The 17,371-nt window shown below is 40.4% G+C and overlaps 2 protein-coding genes and 1 long non-coding RNA gene across 15 annotated transcripts in view; 2 read left to right on the top strand and 1 right to left on the bottom strand.

Annotated features, from left to right (window-relative positions):
- LOC127355447 (B-cell receptor CD22-like) overlaps window positions 1-8,881 on the bottom strand; it is a 28,781-nt gene extending 19,900 nt beyond the window's left edge. For 3 of the 6 annotated variants that reach the window (XM_051386328.1, XM_051386327.1, XM_051386325.1), the window contains exons 1-5: window positions 8,727-8,881; window positions 6,809-7,165; window positions 6,438-6,665; window positions 5,972-6,325; window positions 4,695-4,919 (exon numbers count right to left, since the gene is read on the bottom strand). In XM_051386328.1, the coding sequence (XP_051242288.1) occupies window positions 4,695-4,919; window positions 5,972-6,325; window positions 6,438-6,665; window positions 6,809-7,165; window positions 8,727-8,781 (1,219 nt within the window). In that variant the 5' untranslated portion in view covers window positions 8,782-8,881. Of the gene's footprint in view, window positions 1-1,490; window positions 2,205-2,297; window positions 2,405-2,671; window positions 2,730-2,844; window positions 2,933-3,922; window positions 4,193-4,694; window positions 4,920-5,971; window positions 6,326-6,437; window positions 6,666-6,808; window positions 7,166-8,726 lie in introns of those variants that run through there. The other 3 variants (XM_051386329.1, XM_051386330.1, XM_051386326.1) reach the window with 3 other exon arrangements.
- Window positions 1-17,371, top strand: part of LOC127355448 (B-cell receptor CD22-like) — a 41,723-nt gene that overhangs the window by 10,909 nt on the left and 13,443 nt on the right. For 2 of the 8 annotated variants that reach the window (XM_051386337.1, XM_051386335.1), the window contains exons 2-9: window positions 12,350-12,706; window positions 12,844-13,071; window positions 13,184-13,537; window positions 13,767-13,994; window positions 14,487-14,756; window positions 15,080-15,340; window positions 15,469-15,556; window positions 15,672-15,729. In XM_051386337.1, coding sequence (XP_051242297.1) covers window positions 12,350-12,706; window positions 12,844-13,071; window positions 13,184-13,537; window positions 13,767-13,994; window positions 14,487-14,756; window positions 15,080-15,340; window positions 15,469-15,556; window positions 15,672-15,729 — 1,844 coding nt within the window. Of the gene's footprint in view, window positions 1-12,349; window positions 12,707-12,843; window positions 13,072-13,183; window positions 13,538-13,766; window positions 13,995-14,486; window positions 14,757-15,079; window positions 15,341-15,468; window positions 15,557-15,671; window positions 15,730-15,996; window positions 16,104-16,195; window positions 16,827-17,371 lie in introns of those variants that run through there. The other 6 variants (XM_051386332.1, XM_051386333.1, XM_051386338.1 and 3 more) reach the window with 6 other exon arrangements.
- Window positions 299-978, top strand: LOC127355451 (uncharacterized). The gene is made up of 2 exons (XR_007881759.1): window positions 299-400; window positions 579-978. It is a non-coding gene; the product is annotated as an uncharacterized LOC127355451 (long non-coding RNA).

Here is a 17,371-nt window from a genome sequence, read left to right on the forward strand (position 1 = left end):
TACAATAGAGACACTTAAAGCAGCACAGCATGGACATATTGTCTGGTCATGGACATTAGCAGACTGGTGAATGTCTGCTGTTTCAGGGATCACAACACATCGCAGCAAACATCAAATCTTTTTCTTTACCAAAACCACACCTCTTCATTTCTGACGTGTGCTAACTGCTAACTTCATGTCAGTGTAGATGTACAGTACCTTGTACAGAGAGAAGGAAGACAACAAATCCACTCGCTGCTGCTGTTAAACTCATAGCTGCTCCTCACGTCTCTGTCGATCACATACTGGGGGTTGAATACTGTATGTCAGTTAATCACAATATATATTTGTACATTAAAAAAGAGCATGTGATATCTGAAGACAGTTTGTCTCTCTGTGGTTTGTACAGTAAGACATCAAGGTGTGAAACGTTGCCCTGGCTTTCTTCCTCTTTAACTTCATTAACATGCATGAAAAGAGCCTGTAAATCACCAAGTTTAAATTAAGAAATGATTCTTACTATTGTTATACAAAGAACACATGAACTTCTTTTTTTATTAAATATATATATTCTGTCTTTTTATGTCTTTGATGGACAGAGAGAGCTGAAGACAGACAGGAGATGGAGGCAGAGAGAAAGGGGTTGACACGCTGCAAAGGGCCACAGTTGGGGGTCGAGCCCACGGTCTCTGCAGCAGGGGCTCAGCATTGGTGCATGGGGCTTCAGCTCTACGTTGTGAGCTACTGGACCGCCCCTACATTAACATCTGAAATGTTGTTTAAGGAAATGTTCAGACTGACCAATCAACTTGGCTGACATGCACTGAAACAGGAACTGATCAGTGAACTGAACACTCAGTGTGACACTGGTCCAAAGGAGAGGCAGGTGCAGAGTAAGTGATGGTGTCATTTGAGTGGTTTAACATTTACATTTCATACCAGCAAACAGAGAGATTGAGAATATAATGTTAATGAGACAATAAACTGATATTATAGCAACCCTGGCTGAATGATTGTCCAACCATTTGACTGATGATTCTCAAAAGGTTTGTTGTTGTATAAAATACAGCACAAAGTTAAAAAAGACTTTAAAACAGCACCGGTACAACGCCATAATTCACTTCAGGAACTACACAAGCAACACTGTGATCAAACATGGCTGACTTGAATAATTACCCCCAGCTGAGTCACACTTCCTACAACTGTATTTAAATGTGTGTTCACATTTAGTTTTTAAACTATCTGAGGGCTTTTCAGTGAGTACTTACAGACTCATGTGCAAATGTTTTATTGATAATATCATCATGACATGAGGGTATTCACTGATATTGTATTTTTGAATATTCTATATTTTTGTGTTCTTTTAATTTCTTGTCCCATCAAGGCAAACTGGTGAGTCAGCTTTATTTCATCAAGCAGCTGCTTGTTGTTTTAGGGTGTGTATTACCAGTGCAAAGGTTTATTACATTAAGTTTTATTGAATGACAAATAATGTGAAAGTGGGAAATAAGTCAGAGCAAACAAACTGATTTACATTTTATTTGTGTTCATTACTGATAAATACAAACTTTATTCTGGATAATAAACACAAAAAGAGTTTGTTTAAAGCTGAAATCTCAAACTTTGTGCACACTGTCGCCCTCTGCAGCAGTGAGAGGGAACTGAAATGATGTTCAAACTACAGAGTTGTTGTGGAAGCTGGATGTTTATTTCAATCAGCCACTGCAATACATTGAAAATGTTCCAGCTAACAAAGTGAGATAGAGCTGGGCTTATGTTTGATTTCAATGTATTTAAATATATTCTGTACATGCTGTGAAATATTGTGCTTCCAGTTCAACGTGTCTGTTTGAACAGAGTTTATTGGCTTTCTCTGCCAGGACAGGTGACATGTGACAGGACAATCAGTATTTATTAAAGGCAGATTATCACATTAAAACTTAAAATAGCATTTTGCAATCATTAGCATATGTAATGTAGGTGCACAGGTAAAAATAAAGCTTGCCCTCTCCTCAGATCTTCTGCTCCATGCTGCTGCTGACTGCCTGTGCTGCTGACTCCTACCTGCTGCTGCTACTGAAAACTCAACATGAAAACTTTTGGAGTTGAAGGTAAATGTATCCACTTCCCCCACATCCTCCACAGCCTCGCTCTCCACTGGACTACTTCAGTGTTGTACTTGTCTCTGTCTCCATCCAGGTGAGTCCCCTCTGGTTTGACTGCATCTGAAGAAAATCACATCAAGTTCTGTTGAGTTATTTCTCAGAAATGGAACTAGGAAGTTGTTTTGAGTTTGTTTCCATTCAGCAGACTCCAACCTGACGGACCTTCACACCAGGTGTTCCTGCTCCTCTGTGTCTTCTGTCTGTGCTGCAGTGACGCTGTTCAAGGCGGAGACGTTGATATGATCAGAAACAGACTGCAGCTGTTGGGAGACACAACAAGATGAGAGTCAAAGTCCTCAGAAATGGAATTTGGATACAAACTCATTTGATATTAAAATGTGCTCTTTGGTACAAAGGACATCTGCAGTAAATGTGGCTGGAAAATGTAAATACACATTGGTGGTTTCTGATGAGGAAGATGCTACTAATCAAGTTATATGTAATGAGTGCCTCTGAATCTATAATCCAACAGATGACAACCCTTTGGTAGAGTAAGTTCTGTCACTGTGGCCCAATATCTCTCTCACCTCCATAGTCTCTGTGGGTTCATTTGGTTCAGTGCTGGAGCTCAGAGTTTTCTTCTTCCTGAATTCAATCCAAAAACAAAAATACAAAGTTTAATAGAAAACCTCTGACCTGTGACAATAAACATTCAATCAGTGATGTTTTCAGTGATTTAACTGATTCATTTTGGTTTCACCTCATCCACAGACAAAACAGTAGCAGAGGAATCGGCATCACAACCACCAGAGTCAACCTGATGATATTTATCATCACTGTTGAGTTCCCTAGAAATGGAGACAGACAGTTATTAGATATACTGTACTGGACCTCACTAGGAGGGTTTGATTCATGAATCAATCATCATCCAGGGACCAACTCGAGACCTTAGCCAGTCACTGACTGGAGAAATTAACCTAACATACATGTTTTAATGGTCGGAAGAAACCCACGCAAATAGAAAGAACATACAAACTCCATGCAAAAAGGCTGTGCCCCAGTCTGGGATCAAACCCAGGAGCTTCTTGTTGTGAGGTAATAGCGCTAACCACTGAGCCACCACATTGCCTCTTGACTCAAAAGACCGATAATAAATCACAATTAGGGCCCAAACAGTGAGCGCTCCAAAGGCTCCATTGTATCTGCAAGAATTTTTATTTTTATTTTACTCTAAAAAGATTTTTGGCGCCTGCAACATGCTGAAAAAGTCATAAAAAAATATGGCACACACCAGTCACGGTGAAACATTATGTGTTCTATGGGTCTTTAACACGTGCATGGAAAAATGGCTAGACAGAGCCCCCTATAGAACAGCCCCAACAGTAGGTCTTACTGAAATATGAAAATCAGTACACACGTAGATCATGTCCAGATGTACAAAAAATCCTCTTGGACCCCAAACCCAACTTTGTACACTCGTTGTATTTTAACAAAGTCCTCCTTGGAAATTGGTCCGTATTAGACCATCACTATTCTAGGTTAAATGTGATTTACAACAGTAGCACAAACAACATTTAAATTATAAACTGTGAATAGCTGTGTCTATCAGCATTTTAAACTTTGAATGTGATCTGACAAATGCATGTGTGACAGTTTGAATCAGGATCCCAAAACTGCATAAAACTCCTGAAATCTCCTGGAGCTGCTCAGTGAATTAAAGCAGACTGTGAATGTGAAGCAAGTAGAGCTGAAGAAAGTACACATGATCAGTAAAACCTCCTCCTGCAAAACACTGGACAGATTTAAGTTGTTATTTTTAAATAAAGTGTTTCACTCACATTTCACATTAATAGAGATGTATTGAGATGTTCTCCTCCCCAGCTCGTTCTCAGCTGTACAGTTATACTCTCCAGAGTCAGAGGACTGGATGGACCTGAAGACAAGCTGTGGTTCTTTACTGAGAGGATGAAGGTCTGGATCTCCATTCTTCTTGTTCCAGGTATAATTAGCTGCTGGGTTAGCATCACTGCTACAGTTCAGAGTCACTGTACTGTTGTCCACTATCTCACCAGAGGGACTCACTGACACAGAGGGAGGCCTCGGAGCATCTGGAGGACGATACGTACATGAAATAAAGATTATAGAGAATATAGAGAATATGTTATCACAGATTACAACAATTTGAATTAAAATGTTTTTTGTTTCTTTCTTTTTGATTATTCCTTGTATTTGTCACAGTGGCTGTCCAGAGTGCTGATCCTGGAGCTGTCCCTGGTTAGACTCCTGCTGGTGGGAACTGACAGCCCCACTAGTTCTGTTTTACTTTTGTTGTTTGCTGTTAGAAACCAGTTTCATATTATTTTATCCTCCTCTGTGGTTGTAGCAGCACTTATGTTTGTTGGATTTACCATTAATAAGTAAAAGACAGTCTGTCTGTCTATCTGTCATGAAAACATCTTCAGAAACTGGTAACTCTTTTTTTAAAGTTTTACCATAAAACAGTTTCAGACTGGCACTATCCAATATCCAAAATCCGATAACAATGAGTTTTAGAGGAACCCAGTGTGTATGTATGGTTGTTTTTATCCTGACACAGGGAAGTAAACTCACACACTGAGGGAGAGCTGTAATTCTCATGTCCTTTCAAAGCACAAGTGATGATGTCTCCGGAATAAAACTGGTATTTAATAGACATTTCCGTCAATGGGATTTCTGTTCTGTTTCTGAACCAGACGTAGGAAAGACGACCATCTGGACTGCAGCTGCTGTGACACTTCAGCTCTGCCTCAGTATAAGACTGATAGACTTTTATTCTGGTCACCTGAACCTGCAGAGCTGGATATGAGAACAAGAATCAATATTATTATCACTGGTTCTAAAAGAAATGGCTGATAGATGTACATACACATCAACACAACAGTTACAATTCCTACAAGTAGCAGCGAGCATTAGTAACTACTAGGGGTGTAACGGTATTTGTATTCGTCCCGAACCGTCACGGTACGGGCGTCACGGTTCGGTGCACGCAGTCATACATTCGTCTGAGTGAGTTTAAAAAAAAGTCGAGTCCTCACTTTAATCCAGGTGGAGGTAATGAGCCTAAAAGCTGCCAGAAACAGTCGTTACAGAAGAAGAAGAAGTAGTTACAAAAAAGGACAAAGAAGAAAAGTGATGGAAAGTGTGGAGTTGGAGGAGCCGCCGGCTTCATTTAAATCAGCTGTTTGGGAGCACTTTGGCTTCCCAGTACAATATAATGGTGATGGCATGCGACTGGTGGACCTGCCGGTGATGTTTCACGGAGGTGCGGCATGTTGCTGGCAACACCTCAAACATGCTAACCCACATAAGACGGCATCACCCCGACATATCTGTCACTGGTGCAAGGAAAAAACCCGTCTTTGGGTTAATGTCAAGAGGTGGCTTAAAAGCAGCGGGGATAAGTTGTTGCACCAAAGACGTTTTTTTCCTCGCGCCAGTTGGCAAGAAGTGCTACCTGACAACCTCAGTCTATCTTTTCCTCTGTATTAACAGAATGAGAACCCTCCTAATACATTTGTTTTATGTTTTATTCTATTTATTTTTTACTTTTATAACAGGAGATGGTTTTTTATTTTGCAGTCAATTGGTGTCTGTTCAAAATAAATTAAAAAAAGCTAGTCTTTTATATGTGATTTTTAAATTTTTTTTCCTCATTGCACCGAACCCATACCGAACCGTGACCCTCATACCGAGGTACGTCCCGAACCGTGACTTGTGTGTACCGTTACACCCCTAGTAACTACACAACAGTAATTACACAAACTCATGATGATGATCATTATCAACATGTTCAGTGTTGTTAAATATACTATGTTGGTGTATTTCCATCAGTTTGTGTTCATCAGTACCTGTGACAGTCAGAGTTGTTCCAGGTAAAATACTGTTCCATTCAAAGCTTCCTGCTGTGAATTTGAAGCGATACTGGGCTGAATCGCTCTCTCTCAGGTCAGTGATTCTCAGAGTGGAGCGTCCTCTCTCTGTTTCAAGGACCTGAACACGACCTGCATACTGGGAGTCTTCACTGAGGTCCTCAGACTGTGAGGGACTCTGCCACTGATGAATACGTTCAGAACTGAACCAGAATTTAGATCTGATAGTTTTATGACTGTTGTAGTTGGAAGAAATGTCCACTGATGAGCCTTTGAAGGCACAGATGCTTCTGTCAGTGTAAGTCACTCTGTTGCAGGATTGACCAAAGACACCTGAAAGATATTTAAACCAGAGTTGGTGAAAATGTCCATATTAAAAATACATGTAGTTATAAGTCTCCAGCAGATGGCGCTGTGTTAGTGGAAGACTGTGTAGTAAACTCACACACTGAAGGAGAGGGGGAATCCTCATGTCCTTTAACAGCACAGGAATAACTGTCTGCAGAGTAAAAGTAGCCTGAATAAGATGAAGATGTTACTGTTGGAATTTTCTGTCCATTTTTGTACCAGACGTAGGAAGGATGATCAGGTAGACGACAACTGCTTTGACACTTCAGCTCTCTCCAGGTAGGATACATGGTGGGATGCGTTATGCTGACCAGCACCTGGAGACCTGGATCAGTGAAGAAGGAACAGGAATGTGATTTTAGACAAAACTATCAACATACACACAGACAAATACACACAACACATTTATATTATTGTTCTCTAGATGTTGAACATTTGGAATAATTAACAGATGAATGAAAATGTTACCTGTGACCAACAAAGTGACTCCAGGTAAACCAGTATAACTTCCACCTGGTTGGTTTGTTATGAACTTGAACTTGTACTCAGCTGAGTCGCTCTCTCTCAGGTCTGTGATTCTCAGAGTGCAGATGTTGTTGTCACAGTGATACTGAACACGACCTGAATACTCTGAGTCTGTTCTCAGATCCACAGGTACATCTCCATTCACTTTAGTAAACCAGAATGTGTTCTCAACTGTAGTATCACGGCCATATATTCTGGATGGGTATCTGTATGTGCCGCGTATGTCCACTGTTGATCCTTTTAAGGCACAGAGCTTAGTAGAGCTGTAAGTCACTCCCCAGTCATTCTGACCCTGTATCACTGTAACACAGAGCACATCAGAAACTACAATCACACTCTAAACAACATCAAGAAGACCGACAGATGGAGCAAACTGTCTTAAAGGAGGGAGGATTTTTGTGGGAGCACTGGGAGGTCAGCTGTGACTGTGTGACAATGGAAGATGGTTTACATGGCTCATGGGTCAGGTCAGAGGGCCCCTTAGTAGAATTATACTTAGGGCCTCAGGGAGGTCAGGACTGGCTCTACATTCTAACGCCTGTTTTAAAAATGGGTATACACTGTGAATAAAGTTTTATTGTTGTTTCTTGTTAATGCAAAAGTTAGAATGAGTGAATGCAAAGGAAGTCAAAGATATACAGATGATCTCTGCAGTTAATCTGTAAGAGCACTGAGGCTGGACGTCATACAGAGGGTGCAGAGAAGGAACATATTGAGACTTTATTATTTAACACAGTTACTGAACCAGATAAAAAAGCAGAAGATTAAATATGAGTGTGGTACATAAAAAATAGTCTGCTGTGCTTGTGTGCTTAACTTTCTGTTGTCAGGTTGCTGCAGAGTGTGGATAGAGAAATGCAGAACTCTGAGGCGTGGGAAACTATTGTGATATGAAGATAACACAAAAAGACTTATTTAAGAGATAAAATTACTACTAACTTTTAAAAACAGACACTTAATTCTGACTGATGTACAAGCTGATAATCTTCTGTGTATCACTTTACCATTAAAATCACTTAAATGTTCCCGCCTGCCTGGTTGTCTGCATTTGGGTCCTTTTCCTTGAAACCTTGTATACAGCCTGTGACAGTTTGTTTATTGTAGTCAAAGCAACAGTAGACACACTTATAGCAGCACAACAAGCTGTAAACACAACATGGACGCATTGTCTCCTTATAGAGTTGATATGGGGTTTGTGAACAGTTGCTTATTTACACATGTGAATGCATGCATGTTTCTGGCTGTCTGGTGAATGTTAGTCCATTACTCTCTCTTGTTTTAGCTCTGGTCTGGTCTCAGCCAACTACTGAGGGAAATATCTGGCTCTGTAGCAGCTACATACTCCACAATGTTCTCAAGCTATTAGTAACTTGTCCTTTGGTGCTGGATGGGAGCGTATACTGGGTTTTTAGAGCTTTTTCACTAAAACAGCTTCTAACACAACAAGCTGAAAAACCCTAAAAACACTCTGTAGAGCTGAGAGGAAGTGCAGATAATTCTCTGTGGCTGCGAAGCAACGCCCTTCACATTATACAGTCATTGTATAAACTGTTAATACAAAAATATTCATTATGATAAATAGCATGATCCCAACTCATTTTGTTCAATAGATTATTTAGAGGATTTAAAGGAGGATTCAGAGCTCTTTAAAGGTGAACAATACCTCAGTTTATAAAGTTTATCATGTATAGGTATAAGTGTACAGAGATGCTGCTGATATAAAAACAGACACAGTTCTCTGTTGGTTGTCCTGTACAGACTGCAGACATCACACCACATTGAAAACATCACACATCAAATCTTTCTAATCTTTCTGACGTGTGCTAACTGCTAACTTCATATCAGTGTAGATGTACAGTACCTTGTACAGAGAGAAGGAAGACAACAAATCCATTCGCTGCTGCTGTTAAACTCATAACTGCTCCTCACGTCTCTGTTCAATCAGCAGGTCGATCACATACAAGAGAGATACTGTATGTCAGTTAGTCACAAAAAACATTTCTACATGACAAAAGGAGGATGTGGTCTTTAAAGACAGTTTGTCTCTGTTCAGTTGTGTTTCACAGATATAGAGGTGTTAAAAGCTGACCGGGCTTCCTTCTTCTTTCTATTACTGGGCATTAAAAGACACCTTCCTACTGCTGTTTTTCAAACGACACATTAACTTTTTAAAATGTAGTTTATTGAAACGGATCAACTGACCGACCAACTTTGCCATCCTTAAAACCATGAGGGTTTAGGGATGGCTAGCATGCATAAAAACAGGAACATATCAGTGAAGTGAACACTCAGTGTAACACTGGTCCAAAGGCGAGGAACCACACAGCAACGGTTCAATCAGCCCTTGATTTTAATGAGATTGGATTCAATTAAAAAGCCTGAACCAGACCTTCATCAGTCTGTGTGAGATAAAGTTTAGACAATAAACATTTTAACGTTTTAAAAAATCTTTGCCACAGGAACACAGAGCAGGACAGAGGAAGTGACGTCACTAATACAAACACTTACACACACACATACACACACACACACACACACACACACACACTGTGAGACAGAGTTGCTATGGTTATGGGGCCGCTCTGTGTCTGTGTCACATGTCTCATGCTGCCCGTTCAAATCTCACAGCAAATAAGAAGAAGCCTCAAAGCCACTCCTTCATACATGAATATAAATAAATATGTTAAATAAGCTTTCTCTGCACACAGACACACTAGCAGAATAAGCTCAGTGTGACTTTAGTTGACAGAGTCAATGAACAAGTGTCTAGGGAGTGTGTGTTAAAGGAGTTAAGAGTGTGTTTGAAATGATAAACATGATATCAATATGAATAATGGTACTGTTCCTTCATATTATTGCTCACTCATATTGTAATACTTATTGATCGTCACCTATCCTCAGACACATTCAAAGATTTTAAGGCTTAACCCCGAATCTCCACTGACCCCAGAACCACCAGTTCTTTTCAACTGTTGTCCCATCAAGGCAAACTGGTGAGTCAGCTTTATTTTATCAAGCAGCTGCTTGTTGTTTTAGGGTGTGTATTACCAGTGCAAAGGTTTATTACATTAAGTTTTATTGATGGAGGAATAATGTGAAAGTGGGAAATAAGTCAGAGCAAACTGATTTACATTTTATTTGTGTTCATTTCTGATAAATACAAACTTTATTCTGGATAATAAACACAAAAAGAGTTTGTTTAAAGCTCTCAAACTGTGTGCACACTGTCGCCCTCTGCAGCAGTGAGAGGGAAGTGAAATGATGTTCAAACTACAGAGTTGCAGAGAACATCCCCGTAACCATAGCAACTCTGTCTCACACACCCACCTGTATGCACACTGTGTGAGAGGAGAGACACTGTGCTGCTCTGTCTTATCTGTCAGTGCGTCAACTTTTCACACAATACAGAGAGTGTGTGTGTGTGTGTGTGTGTGTGTGTGTGTGTGTGTGTGTGTGTGTGTGTGTGTGTGTGTGTGACCTCACTTCCTCTTTCCTGCTCTGTCTCTGTCTATCTCACACAGACTGATGAAGGTCTGGTTTAGGCTTTTTAATTGAATCCAATCTCATTAAAATCAAGGGCTGATTGAACCGTTGCTGTGTGGTTCCTCGCCTTTGGACCAGTGTTACACTGAGTGTTCACTTCACTGATATGTTCCTGTTTTTATGCATGCTAGCCATCCCTAAACCCTCATGGCTTTAAGGATGGCAAAGTTGGTCGGTCAGTTGATCCGTTTCAATAAACGACATTTTAAAAAGTTAGTGTGTCGTTTGAAAAACAGCAGTAGGGAGGTGTCTTTTAATGCCCATTAATAAGAAAGAGGAAGGAAGCCCGGTCAGCTTTTAACACCTCTATATCTGTGAAATGAGAGAGTAAAAAGTACACCCTTTTTATCATGTAGAAATGTTTTTTGTGACTAACTGACATACAGTATCTCTCGTGTATGTGATCGACCTGCTGATTGAACAGAGACGTGAGGAGCAGCTATGAGTTTAACAGCAGCAGCGAGTGGATTTGTCGTCTTCCTTCTCTCTGTACAAGGTACTGTACATCTACACTGATATGAAGTTAGCAGTTAGCACACGTCAGAAAGTCTGAGGGGTTTTTAGTAAATAGAAAGATTTGATGTGTGATGTTTTCAATGTGGTGTGATGTCTGCAGTCTGTACAGGACAACCAACAGAGAACTGTGTCTGTTTTTATATCAGCAGCATCTCTGTACACTTATACCTATACATGATAAACTTTATAAACTGAGGTATTGTTCACCTTTAAAGAGCTCTGAATCCTCCTTTAAATCCTTTAAATAATCTATTGAACAAAATGAGCTGGGATCATGCTATTTATCATAATGAATATTTTTGTATTAACAGTTTATACAATGACTGTATAATGTGAAGGGCGTTGCTTCGCAGCCACAGAGAATTATCTGCACTTCCTCTCAGCTCTACAGAGTGTTTTTAGGGTTTTTCAGCTCGTTGTGTTAGAAGCTGTTTTAGTGAAAAAGCTCTAAAAACCCAGTATACGCTCCCATCCAGCACCAAAGGACAAGTTACTAATAGCTTGAGAACATTGTGGAGTATGTAGCTGCTACAGAGCCAGATATTTCCCTCAGTAGTTGGCTGAGACCAGACCAGAGCTAAAACAAGAGAGAGTAATGGACTAACATTCACCAGACAGCCAGAAACATGCATGCATTCACATGTGTAAATAAGCAACTGTTCACAAACCCCATATCAACTCTATAAGGAGACAATGCGTCCATGTTGTGTTTACAGCTTGTTGTGCTGCTATAAGTGTGTCTACTGTTGCTTTGACTACAATAAACAAACTGTCACAGGCTGTATACAAGGTATCAAGGAAAAGAACCCAAATGCAGACAACCAGGCAGACGGGAACATTTAAGTGATTTTGATGGTAAAGTGATACACAGAAGATTATCAGCTTGTACATCAGCCAGAATGAAGTCTTAAATTAGTTTGTGTTATCTTCATATCACAGTTTCTATACCAGAGGTCAGTTTCCATTCTCACTCTGCAGCAGCCTGACCACAGACAGTCAAGCAACCGAGCACAGCAGACTATTTTTATGTATCACACCCTTCTGATATGTATTCTTCAGCCAGGTCAATAACTACTGTGTTAAAGTACACAGTTTCAATACGTTGCCGTTCCTTCTCTGCACCCTCTGTATGACGTCCAGCCTCAGTGCTCTTACAGATTAACTGCAGAGATCATCTGTATATCTTTGACTTCCTTTGCATTCACTCATTCTAACTTTTGCATTAACAAGAAACAACAATAAAACTTTATTCACAGTGTATACCCATTTTTAAAACAGGCGTTAGAAAGGATAAGTAGAGCCAGACCTGACCTCCCAGTGCTCCCACTACAATCCTCCCTCCTTTTAGACAGTTTGCTCCATCTGTCGGTCTTCTTGATGTTGTTTAGAGTCTGATTGTAGTCTCTGATGTGCTCTGTGTTAAAGTGATACAGGGTCAGAATGACTGGCCAGTGACTTACAGCTCTACTGAGATCTGTGCCTTAAAAGGATCAACAGTGGACATACGCTGCACATACAGATATCCATCCAGAATATATGGCCGTGATACTACAGTTGAGAAAACATCCTGGTTTACTAAAGTGAATGGAAATGAATTTGTGGATCTGAGAACAGACTCAGAGTATTCAGGTCGTGTTCAGTATCACTGTGACAACAACATCTGCACTCTGAGAATCACAGACCTGAGAGAGAGCGATTCAGCTGAGTACAAGTTCAGGTTCATAACAAACCAACCAGGTGGAAGATATACTGGTTCACCTGGAGTCACTTTGTTGGTCACAGGTAACATTTTCATTCATCTGTTAATTATTCCAAATGTTTAACATCTACAGAACAATAACATAAATGTGTTGTGTGTATTTGTCTGTGTGTATGTTGATAGTTTTGTCTAAAATCACATTCCTGTTCCTTCTTCACAGATCCAGGTCTCCAGGTGCTGGTCAGCGGAACGAGTTGGTTGTCTTACTGGGCAAAGCTGAAGTGTCAAAGAGGTTGTCATCTACCTGATCATCCTTCCTACGTCTGGTACAAAAATGGACAGAAGATTCAGACAGAAACATCTTCATCTTATTCAGACTACTTTTACTCTGCAGACAGTTATTCCTGTGCTGTTAAAGGACATGAGGATTCCCCCTCTCCTTCAGTGTGTGAGTTTACTACACAGTCTTCCGCTAACACAGCGCCATCTGCTGGAGACTTATAACTACATGTATTTTTAATATGGACATTTTCACCAACTCTGGTTTAAATATCTTTCAGGTGTCTTTGGTCAATCCTGCAACAGAGTGACTTACACTGACAGAAGCATCTGTGCCTTCAAAGGCTCATCAGTGGACATTTCTTCCAACTACAACAGTCATAAAACTATCAGATCTAAATTCTGGTTCAGTCCTGAACGTAGTCATCAGTGGCAGAGTCCCTCACAGTCTGAGGACCTCAGTGAAGACTTCCAGTATGCAGGTCGTGTTCAGGTCCTTGAAACAGAGAGAGGACGCTCCACTCTGAGAATCACTGACCTGAGAGAGAGCGATTCAGCCCAGTATCACTTCAAATTCACAGCAGGAAGCTTTGAATGGAACAGTATTTTACCTGGTACAACTCTGACTGTCACAGGTACTGATGAACACAAACTGATGGAAATACACCAACATAGTATATTTAACAACACTGAACATGTTGATAATGATCATCATCATGAGTTTGTGTAATTACTGTTGTGTAGTTACTAATGCTCGCTGCTACTTGTAGGAATAGTAACTGTTGTGTTGATGTGTATGTACATCTATCAGCCATTTCTTTTAGAACCAGTGATAATAATATTGATTCTTGTTCTCATATCCAGCTCTGCAGGTTCAGGTGACCAGAATAAAAGTCTATCAGTCTTATACTGAGGCAGAGCTGAAGTGTCACAGCAGCTGCAGTCCAGATGGTCTTCTTTCCTTCGTCTGGTTCAAGAATGGAACGAAAATCACATCGGTGGAGACATCTTCTTATAAAGACCGGTTTTATCCCAGAGACATCATCTCTTGTGCTTTGAAAGGACATGAGAATTACGGCTCTCCCTCAGTGTGTGAGTTTACTTCACTGTGTCAGGATAAAAACAACCATACATACACACTGGGTTCCTCTAAAACTCATTGTTATCAGATTTTGGATATTGGATAGTGCCAGTCTGAAACTGTTTCATGGTAAAACTTTTAAAAAAGAGTTACCAGTTTCTGAATATATTTTCATGACAGATAGACAGACAGACAGACTGTCTTTTACTTATTAATGGTAAATCCAACAAACATTAGTGCTGCTACAACCACAGAGGAGGATAAAATAATATGAAACTGGTTTCTAACAGCAAACAACAAAAGTAAAACAGAACTAGTGGGGCTGTCAGTTCCCACCAGCAGGAGTCTAACCAGGGACAGCTCCAGGATCAGCACTCTGGACAGCCACTGTGACAAATACAAGGAATAATCAAAAAGAAAGAAACAAAAAACATTTTAATTCAAATTGTTGTAATCTGTGATAACATATTCTAATCTTTATTTCATGTACATATCTTCTGCAGATCATCCGAAGCTTCCCTTTGTGTCAGTGAGTCCCTCTGGTGAGATAGTGGAGGGCAGTTCAGTGACTCTGACCTGTAGCAGTGATGCTAACCCAGCAGCTAATTATACCTGGTACAAGAAGAATGGAGATCCAGACCTTCATCCTCTCAGTAAAGAACCACAGCTTGTCTTCAGGTCCATCCAGTCCTCTGACTCTGGAGAGTATTACTGTACAGCTGAGAATGAGCTGGGGAGGAGAACATCTCAATACATCTCTATTAATGTGAAATGTGAGTGAAACACTTTATTTAAAAAGAACAACTTAAATCTGTCCAGTGTTTGCAGGAGGAGGTTTTACTGATCATGTGTACTTTCTTCAGCTCTACTTGCTTCACATTCACAGTCTGCTGTAATTCACTGAGCAGCTCCAGGAGATTTTAGGAGTTTTATGCAGTTTTGGGATCCAGATTCAAACCGGCATCAGAGGAATTCATTATAAAATACTTCACCCTCCGCTCTCTAAGCAACCACCTACTTTTACTATGTTGAAAAATGACCATACACACATTCACTGATGTTGATGAGTTGTCTCTGTGTACATTTCGTCCTCCAGATGCTCCGAGGGTTCCCTCTGTGTCAGTGAGTCCCTCTGGTGAGATAGTGGACAACAGTACAGTGACTCTGACCTGTAGCAGTGATGCTAACCCAGCAGCTAATTATACCTGGTACAAGGAGAATGAAGACTCACCAAAAGCATCAGGACAGATCTTCATCATCACTGACTTCAGACCTGAACACAGTGGGAATTATTACTGTGAAGCCCAGAATGCAAGAGGACGTCATAACTCCACCTTACATCTGATTGCTGTAGCAGGTGAGTTTCTCCATGACAATAACTGACTGATTAACAGACAGTATCACCTGGTAAAGTGATTCATGAATCAAACCCTACTAGTGAGGTCCAGTACAGTATATCTAATAACTGTCTGTCTCCATTTCTAGGGAACTCAACAGTGATGATAAATATCATCAGGTTGACTCTGGTGGTTGTGATGCCGATTCCTCTGCTTCTGTTTTGTCTGTGGATGAGGTGAAACTAAAATGAATCAGTTAAATCACTGAAAACATCACTGATTGAATGTTTATTGTCACAGTTTAGAAGTTTTCTATTAAACTTTGTATTTTTGCTTTTGGATTGAATTCAGGAAGAAGAAAACTCTGAGCTCCAGCACTGAACCAAATGAACCCACAGAGACTATGGAGGTGAGAGAGATATTGGGCCACAGTGACAGAACTTACTCTACCAAAGGGTTGTCATCTGTTGGATTATAGATTCAGAGGCACTCATTACATATAACTTGATTAGTAGCATCTTCCTTATCAGAAACCACCAATGTGTATTTACATTTTCCAGCCACATTTACTGCAGATGTCCTTTGTACCAAAGAGCACATTTTAATATCAAATGAGTTTGTATCCAAATTCCATTTCTGAGGACTTTGACTCTCATCTTGTTGTGTCTCCCATCAGCTGCAGTCTGTTTCTGATCATATCAACGTCTCCGCCTTGAACAGCGTCACTGCAGCACAGACAGAAGACACAGAGGAGCAGGAACACCTGGTGTGAAGGTCCATCAGGTTGGAGTCTGCTGAATGGAAACAAACTCAAACAACTTCCTAGTTCCATTTCTGAGAAATAACTCAACAGAACTTGATGTGATTTTCTTCAGATGCAGTCAAACCAGAGGGGACTCACCTGGATGGAGACAGAGACAAGTACAACACTGAAGTAGTCCAGTGGAGAGCGAGGCTGTGGAGGATGTGGGGGAAGTGGATACATTTACCTTCAACTCCAAAAGTTTTCATGTTGAGTTTTCAGTAGCAGCAGCAGGTAGGAGTCAGCAGCACAGGCAGTCAGCAGCAGCATGGAGCAGAAGATCTGAGGAGAGGGCAAGCTTTATTTTTACCTGTGCACCTACATTACATATGCTAATGATTGCAAAATGCTATTTTAAGTTTTAATGTGATAATCTGCCTTTAATAAATACTGATTGTCCTGTCACATGTCACCTGTCCTGGCAGAGAAAGCCAATAAACTCTGTTCAAACAGACACGTTGAACTTGAAGCACAATATTTCACAGCATGTACAGAATATATTTAAATACATTGAAATCAAACATAAGCCCAGCTCTATCTCACTTTGTTAGCTGGAACATTTTCAGTTCCCTCTCACTGCTGCAGAGGGCGACAGTGTGCACAAAGTTTGAGATTTCAGCTTTAAACAAACTCTTTTTGTGTTTATTATCCAGAATAAAGTTTGTATTTATCAGTAATGAACACAAATAAAATGTAAATCAGTTTGTTTGCTCTGATTCATATTGCACTTTCCCATAATTTGTCCATTGATAAAACAAAAACATCAACCGTTGATGATTGTAGTATGTGTATGTTTCAGACAAGGCTACTGTGGCTATCAGAATATGGAGCGACATAGCATTGACTCTGCAAGAAGTAGATAGAAGATAATTACATAACAGTGTTAAGCTATTGGCGGGCTAACCGACGCAGTTCGAGAACTCATTATACAGAATGCCAGTTCAGGTCTGAAGGTGGTAGTAGGGGTGGTAGACTTAAAATCGAGCCCGACTATACTAATGATGGTCAGCCAATCTGTCTGCTGTGTGAAGCACTTGGGCATATGGCTAGACTAGACTAGGCTAGATACTACACTACGTAAGCCAGGAAGTCAGTCTACTGCTCAGCCTAGTCCTGCGGTAAAGAAAAACAGGGGTCCTCCTTTGCTATGAGCGGGGAAATGCGAGGCAATCAGAAGAATCAAAGAACACCTTCACCAAAGAATGCTTTCTGGAACCTGCTGTGGGCCCTGTCCTGAAGTAGATGTCCA

This window comes from Dicentrarchus labrax, unplaced genomic scaffold (assembly GCF_905237075.1).
Source record: "Dicentrarchus labrax unplaced genomic scaffold, dlabrax2021, whole genome shotgun sequence".
Lineage (NCBI taxonomy): Eukaryota > Metazoa > Chordata > Actinopteri > Moronidae > Dicentrarchus > Dicentrarchus labrax.